The 7,908-nt window shown below is 45.9% G+C and overlaps 1 protein-coding gene across 6 annotated transcripts in view; it reads left to right on the top strand.

Moving 5' to 3' along the window:
* The first annotated feature begins 5,158 nt into the window (after nt 1-5,158).
* The window catches only part of ATOSA (atos homolog A), an 86,359-nt gene continuing 83,609 nt past the window's right edge, over nt 5,159-7,908 (top strand). For 2 of the 6 annotated variants that reach the window (XM_072738576.1, XM_025994502.2), the window contains exons 1-2: nt 6,053-6,193; nt 6,579-6,695. In XM_072738576.1, coding sequence (XP_072594677.1) covers nt 6,680-6,695 — 16 coding nt within the window. In that variant the 5' untranslated portion in view covers nt 6,053-6,193; nt 6,579-6,679. Of the gene's footprint in view, nt 5,205-5,274; nt 5,409-5,833; nt 6,194-6,578; nt 6,696-7,908 lie in introns of those variants that run through there. The other 4 variants (XM_072738575.1, XM_072738574.1, XM_072738578.1 and 1 more) reach the window with 4 other exon arrangements.

Here is a 7,908-nt window from a genome sequence, read left to right as displayed (position 1 = left end):
TCAATGTTTCTGAGCCTTCGTTTTCCCCATTTGAAAATTTTGGAATAATTTAATCTATTTCATAATGTTATAGACATTAAGTGACCCCATCAAGGAAGCAGACTTCTTCCAGTTACTAACAGTAGCCTTAGGAAAGTTACCCCTCTAAAAAAAAAAAAAAAAAAAAGGAAAGTTACCCCTCTAAGCCTCAATTTCCTAATCCACAAGATAAGAAGGTGGTATCAGGATCAAATGTATAATATGTGTGAAGTGCTGAGCACAGTTACTGCTACAGAAATGAACAATTATTAACTTTTGTAAAGGTTTAAATCTTGATGACTCAGAGACCTCTAGCAACTCAGCATATCTGATTAAGGGTTTCCATGGCTGGAAGTTTAGAGGCTTTTGTATTCTAAGTACTATAGTCACTTCGCAGACAGGAACCAGAAAGAATCACTTTTCATTTCCTTATACCTGTGGTTATAGAAGGTAGACAAACAGGAGCCTCAAAAAAAAAAAAAAAAAAGACCAGCCAATCAATTTAAGGGAAGGTGGAAGATTGTTTCTAGTAAACAGTACCTTAGCAACAGCTCCAATCTTTCTCCCTTAGAAACAAATGAACTGTAATGAATTTAATGAATCATTGGAAACAAGTTAGCTTTGGAAAAGATAGCTTGCCTTTCCTCTTGTTGCTTCAAGAACTAAAAGTACACAAATTCTTTATTTTTTTTTTACTCACTATGCAAGACTAGCTTTATCTCCACATTTTAATTAATTCTACCCGTTCTTTATTTCCACAAAACTTGATGATGAAATAGATTTACCAATCATCATATTTAAAATAGTGTATTTTCATTTGATGATTCTCAATTACTTATTCATGATCATCCTTTAGCTGAGAGAACACAAAGTTGTTCTTTTGTGGTACTTGAGCAATTTCTTTCACATTTGCAACTGATTTACTGTGGTTTTTACCGAATTAAAGATTCCTATGTTGGGGCACCTGGGTGGCTCAGTGATTGTTTGCCTTTGGTTCAGGTCACTATCCCAGAGCCCTTGGATTGAGTCCCTCATCAGGCTCCCTGTGAGGTGCCTGCTTCTCCCTCTGCCTATGTCTCTGCCTCTGTGTGTCTCTCATGAATAAAATAAAATAAAAAAATAAAAAAAAGATTTCCATGTTTAGGTGACCATTCAGAACCTGGAACTTTAGAAAACTTGCAATATCAGCAATACAATTTACGGGCCAAGAAAAAAGTATGGCAATAGTCTTTGCTAGAGTTCTGTATTAGTTTCCTAAGGCTCAAGTAACAAAATACAGCAAACTTGAGGGGCTTTGGACAACTGAAATTTATTCCCTTATAGTTCTGAAAGTGAAAAGGGTGAAATCAAGGCATTGGCAGAGCCACGCTCTCCATGAAGTCTCTGGGGGAGGGAGGGCAGATCCTTACTTGCCTCTAACTAGATTCTGGTGGCTCCTGGCAATCTTTTGTATTCTTTTGGCTTGCAGCTGCATCATTCCAGTCTCTGTCACACGGCCCTCTTCCCTGTGTCTCCTCTGTCTTCAAATTGCTCTCACTTTATAAAGAAACTAGAAGTTGGATTTAGGGGCCTACTTCAATCCAGCATGACTTTATCTTAACTATATCTCCAAAGACCCCATTTCCAAATAAGGTCATATTCACAAGTACAGGAAATAGGAATTCAACATAATATTCTGGGGGGCACAGTTAACCCACAACACGTTCCTAACTATTATGAGACTTCAGCCCAAGGACAGTGAAAACGTATCCTTCACATACGAATCAATGCTACTCACTGATTTCCCAACTCCCTAGCTTTGACCCAGTAAGGAGAAAATGCCAATTAGCATTAGGGGTATAGTTTACAGACAGGTACAAGAAAACTTTATTGGTCAATATAAAGTTTGACATGTATTGAACTCCTACTCTGTGCCAGGTCCTTTGCTTGGTGCTAGACATAACAGCAGAAAAAGGTACCCATCTCTGCTTGGTGGACCTCAGTTTGGTAGCTGGACTTGCTCCATGACCTTGGTAATAGTAACAGCCTTGTATTAATAAAGTGAGCAAACCAGTTATTGTCAACACCTCAGCCAGTAAAAGAACTTAGAAAGACCTCCATTAAATACACAGTTTTGTTATATGCTGCCTATTTCATTTTTTAAAGGTTTTATTTATTTATTCACGACACACACACACACACACACACACACAGAGAGAGAGAGAGAGAGAGAGAGAGAAGCAAGCTCCTTGCCTGGAGTCTGGGGCCTAAGTCTGCCCCACCCAGAGCCTGGGATCAGGATCCCAGGGTCTAGCCAGTCTGGGGTCCAGAACCCAGAGTCCAGCCTGTCTGGAGCTGGACCTAGCAGCCCAGAGTCTAGCCAGTCTGGCTCCACGAGGGGCTCCAGTGGCCCTTAGTAGACAGGCCTGGGGTGGGGGTTCATGAGTTGGTGCTAGGGCCAGGGCCATCTCGACTCTGCTCCATACCGAGGGCCAGGGACTGGGTCCACCTCTCCCTAGGCCAATTGCCTCCAGGCCCTTGAGGTTGGGGAAGCAAACTGGAATCCATGGCAATAATGGGAGGGTGTGCAGGCTGGGCCCCTCCTTGGGTCCTCCCACTGTTTGCTGGATAATAAATGGAACTATGGCTCTAAAAAAAAAAAAAAAAAAAAAAAAAAAAGTCTGAGATGAATTAACTTTTTTGAAGTTAATTATAAGTCTTCTAACGCTAGGGGAAAGCAAAATGGAGAGCAAATCAGACGGAAAAGGGTAAGGTTCCTGTCAACTGTTTTGACTTCCTTGCTTCACCGACCCTTAACCTCTCACCAAGTAGGAACCATTGATGTTTGCTTTGCTTGGGTGCCCCCAAAGTGCAAACACATTTATCACTAACACTTAAAGAGTTGCCATTGTGGAAAGGTCCTTATTTCCAACCCACTCTGGATATGTTTTATACAATTATAGAATTGCTTTAGAATTAGAAAGGAAAGAAATTACGTTTTGTTAGAGTCAAAACACTTGTTTTTCATAGGCGAAAAATGTGACTTGACCCAAGCTGTGCAACCATAGTAGTCAGTACTTCAACCTCCATAAGAGAAGTGACCTTGTTTTTCAACACCTTATATTGAGACTAGCATGTAGGGATGCTTTGGTGGCTCAGTGGTTGAGTGTCTGCCTTTGGCTCAGGGCATGGGGGTCTGGGGATGGAGTCCTGCATCGGGATCCCCACAGGTAGCCTGCTTCTCCCTCTGCCTATGTCTCTGCCTTTCTCTCTGTGTCTCTCCTGAATAAATAAAATCTTTGAAAAAAGAAAAAGAAGGAGAGACTAGCATGTGCCTAGCAAATAGTGAGTGCTCAGTAGGTGTGCGCTAAGTGAATGAAACAATTGGAATAATGATTTGCCCTAATGATCTCCAATTTTTAAACAGATTTAAGATTCCTAATAAAAAGCTTCAAGTTAGTCTAACAAATGTTCGGACATCATCATTTATCCATGTGCTATAGAAACTTAATTATTTAAAATGATTATTCTTTGTGCTCCATATTATCCAATATTCTCAGCTTCTGCTCTCAACATTTTTCTGGTCTTTATACTTTTTGCAAATTAGGCAGAGGAAGAGGAGCTAAATCACAGATCTAGCTCCCAGATCTGTTCACCCACTAAGCCTTTTACAATAGCTGTTATCTGGTCTCAGCTGTTGTGCTAAATTTAGGATTTTGGATTATCTGGAAGTGTTCTTTCTGTCTCCCATTACCAAGGTTAATTGAGAAGTGACTGTAGAACAAGTAAAATTTCATAAAGGAAACTACATAATCCAGTATTCAATAATATCAAAGTCAGATCCACTGGGAGTTAATATTTGTAGCCATTACATAGATTATGGAACTGTTGCCGTTTGACAGAAGTTTTATCTTCATGATACCAGAACATTTCCCTGAAAATGAAATGTTACCCTCCTGAATGGTCTGCCCTGTTTGGGTTAGATACAATCTTAAAATTAATCACTGCAGTTGTCCATGTAATTTTACCATACATATCAAAACATTTAGAAAACTAGTATTTTTCATCATTGAAATTTCATGTTTTTGATAAACAGGAGGCAAAAAAATTTTGCAATTTCCAATCCTGTACTTACAAAAAACTTCTCTGATGTAAAAGTAATACTGTAAGATTTTGGGAACTATGGAATAGTACAAAGACTTAAGTAAATCATCTTTAAACCTATGCTAATACTTTCCTGTTTTGATTCTTGTATGCAAAATCATTTCTAAAAAAAAAAAAACCACCCCACTTTTTCAGATGAAACCAAAGAGCCTTGCAAATTTTGTACTCCTCTGTCTCAGTTTTAAGCTCACAACCCCCCTCTGTACTTTGTCTCTAAACTGGGTAGCTAATAGCTTCAGCCCCTCGTTAAGACTGCCTTTTTTTTTTTTTAATTACAGCAGATCCTTGTCATCTGTTTAAGCGATGACACGAATCACAACACGAAATGTCATCATGTCACATTGTTATAGGACAACAAAATTACAGCTCCTCAACAATAACACGGTGTCAAAAGTGTCCTCCTGCCATGAGTCAGTGTTTTAGACGTTATAAAAGTTATTTTTAGCCCAGCGAGTACCTCGGGAGCTTGGGTTCCGAATCCTACTAAAATCTCCAGTGATTTTGGGGGAAATGTAGGGTGACAGGGGCTTCTTGTTCTTTGCCTCCTCACTCGCTGACGCATGGCTGCCCACTCCCCTGTCTCCGCCACCTTAGACCCGGGTTCCACCATGTGCTGCAATCCACTTGGGCTCGGCCGCAGCCGGGAGCCAACGTCCCGTGGAGGAGGAGGAGGAGGAGGAGGAGGAGGAGGAGGAGGAGGAGGGGACTATAATTATCCTCCCCGGCTGGGGCAGGCCCAGGATGACATCTCCCCAGTTACCCTGTGCTCTAATAGCGCAGCGCCGATTCCCGGTTCCAGTCGCGCCGCAGCGGGCTCCCAGGGCGGGCAGGGCCCGGAGCAGGGTCGCCGCGCCCGCAGCGTCTCGGGCCTCCCGGGCCTCCGGGGCTCCGCGGGCCCCCCCGCCGCGCCCCCGCCGCGCCCCCGCCGCCGCCCGCACCTGCACCCAGAGCCCGGCCCGGGGCTAGGGCCCAGCGGCGCGCGGGCCGTTACCATAACAACCGGGCGCCAGCCGCGGAGGCCGCCGGGGAGGAAGTGACGAGCGGTGGGTTGGCTGTTGTTGGGCCACGTGACCCGGGCAGTGTTTTGACAGGGCAAACAGCAGAGAAAGAACTGGGCGAGCGAGGGGGACCGGGAGCTGGGGCGCCAGAGCTAGCGACAGCGGGCGGGCGAGGAGCTGGCCGAGGCGCGGGGCAAGCGGGCCGGCCGGGGCGACGGGCGGGCGAAGCCCGGGGGCCGCGGGGCTCGGGTGCGAGTCGGGCAGGGGGGCGGGCTGGGCGCTGGGAGCGGAGCGAGGCGGCGGCCGAGGCGGGGGTGGATGGCCACGGGGGCTTGTGCCCTCGGGCCCCCGTGGTCCTCTAACGCAGCCCGGGGGGCCGCTGCGCGCCACGCTCCGCTCTCGCCGGCCTGCGCCTCTCGGAGCCTCGGGTCTGCGGCGGGGGTGTGATGTGAGCCGCCGGGCGAGCGGCGGAGGGAAGTGCCGAGAGGAGGAGGCTTGGGCACGGGAGACGGGAGCGAGTTAGTCAGCAGAGGTCGGCGGAGGGAGCCATGAAAACAGCTCTCCGGCGGGGAGAGGGGCCGGCGCTGCGCTCGGCGCGGCGGAGCTGAAGGGAACCCGGGGCCCCGGGGGTCGGCGGGGGCCGCGGGGGGCAGGCTGCGCGGGCGGGGGCGAGCGCCCGGCGGTAAACCCCGCTCCCGGGGCCGAGCTCCGGCCTGGCCGCGCCGGGCTGGGCGCCTGGCGGGGGGCCCCGGGACAGCCCGGTAGAGTTCGTTTGGGGCTGGGGGCTGGGCGCGAGGAGATGACTCGCGTTTCCTTCTGACCCTTTTATTGTGTAAACTCGGCCGCGGCGGCCGCAGGAAGGCTAGCCCGAGGGTGATCGCGCAGGTGAGGCCCCGCGGGGCGGGCGGAGCTCCCGGCGCGGCGCCGGGGTCCCGAAGAGCTTCCTGCGCCCGGGCACCCGGACCGAGGATCTCCGTACCAGCCACTGCGGAGGGGCCGCTGTTCCCAGCGGTGGTTTTTTTTTTTACAAAGGGGTTAGTTAGCTTGTGTTGTTTGAACCTCCCCCCCACCTCCTCCCCCCCTCCGCTTGCCTGTACCTCTCCAGGTTATAAATAGACCTTTCTTTGGTTCGGAGACTCTGTGTCAAGGAAGGACACTTTGGCCTGGAGAGCGCTGGGGCGGGGAAGAGGGTTGCTCGGTCCCGGGGAGATGGGGGAGGCGGTGCACAGAGTTTTGCTTTTTTTTTTCCTTTCTCTCTCTCTCTCTCTCTCTCTCTCTCTCTCTCTCTTTTTTTTTTAGAGCTGCCGATGGTGCTGTCACCGCAGTTAGTGCCAGGAAGAGGCCTGTTAACGGGAGGTTTACTTGCAAGGTCCGGGTGTCAGAGCGGGACTCGATTAATTTTATTTTGGTCTCTTTTAGCGTTTTGAAAACGGAGCAGTAGCCACAGCATCAGCGGCAAGCCTGTTGAAAGAACCCACAAGTGTATTTCACAGCACCCTGGGTGGAAATTGAATGTGAAAATGAAGCCAGACCGAGGTAAATGACTTCCTTAAGCAGGATTTTTTTTTTTTTTTTTTCCCTGTGCTCCATTTTAGAAGTTTTAACCTAATTCTGGGGCAGGATCAATTCTTTGCCTATTACATATGGCTACTTGTTTCTGTTACAGGTTCCAGCTGGTGAGATAGACAGGGGCGCACGGAAGGAGAGTTAGGATCTAGATGGGAGGATTTATTCTTCAAAAATGTTTGTAAAGTAGTAGTTTCAAGGGATACTCTAGTGTAACTCAAAATGAGATGATCAGGAACAGCATTTGTATCTTTTGCCACAGTAGTTGACATCATTTGAGATTTACTTATTTTTAGTCAATCTAACCGCAGCGTTAGAGTTTACAGACTTTTTCAACTTGAGATTCCGAACTTGATAAATTTAGAAAATTGAAGACAGAGTTGACATATGTTATTATGATTATTGCCTTTTTTTTTTTAAGCTGATTTTTGTGCTTTAGGCAGACCAAAAGTTGGCAAAGTACTTCAGGGCCTTATGTAAATATCAGTATAAGTAAGTGTGCCATTTCCTTTCCAAACTTGTATTTTCAGGATTTATGGGAATAATGTGTACTCTGTGTTTTGCAAGGACTTCAAAGGAATAAAGACTAATTTATCAACCTTCCTTTGATTAGTGGCAAGGACCAAGTTTAGAAGATTATTAATATAGAAGTAGTTAGGCGTGAAGGCTTTTCAGTCAGATGGAGGTTTGATTCCAAGGAACATTATTTGAAGAGGATTATTGTATTTGGTAGAGAGCTCGACTAAATGACAGAGTTGAGGCTTTAGGATTGGAAATGTTAATTTATCCTCCTATGAATTAAATTGCTCTTTTTAAAAAATATATAATAAACTGGTTAATATTTCCATACTTTTTAAAAAGTGTATTAAAAGACAAATTTTCTTCTCTAGTTAAAATACGTCTTTGGTAATACATTTAAATTGCCCTAGAAAGAAGTGGAGAAAGCCATACTTCCTTCTTAAGTTAATGGTTTAAATTAGTTTTAAGTGTTTGGCTGTTTCTTAAAATCGGCTACATATGCATGAAATACTATCAAGTGTAATGTTACTAAGGAGGTTGCTTGTGTAAAATGCCAAGTTGAGACTTTGAGATTACATTAGTGACTTTCGAAAAATGGCCCCAAGATCAGTAAATTGCATGTCAGAATAAACAAGCAAATAAATCAAAGTTGCTATTTGTTTTG

The sequence above is a fragment of the Vulpes vulpes genome, chromosome 15 (assembly GCF_048418805.1).
Source record: "Vulpes vulpes isolate BD-2025 chromosome 15, VulVul3, whole genome shotgun sequence".
Classification (NCBI taxonomy): Eukaryota; Metazoa; Chordata; class Mammalia; order Carnivora; family Canidae; genus Vulpes; species Vulpes vulpes.
This window is presented reverse-complemented; position numbering and strand designations above follow the sequence as displayed.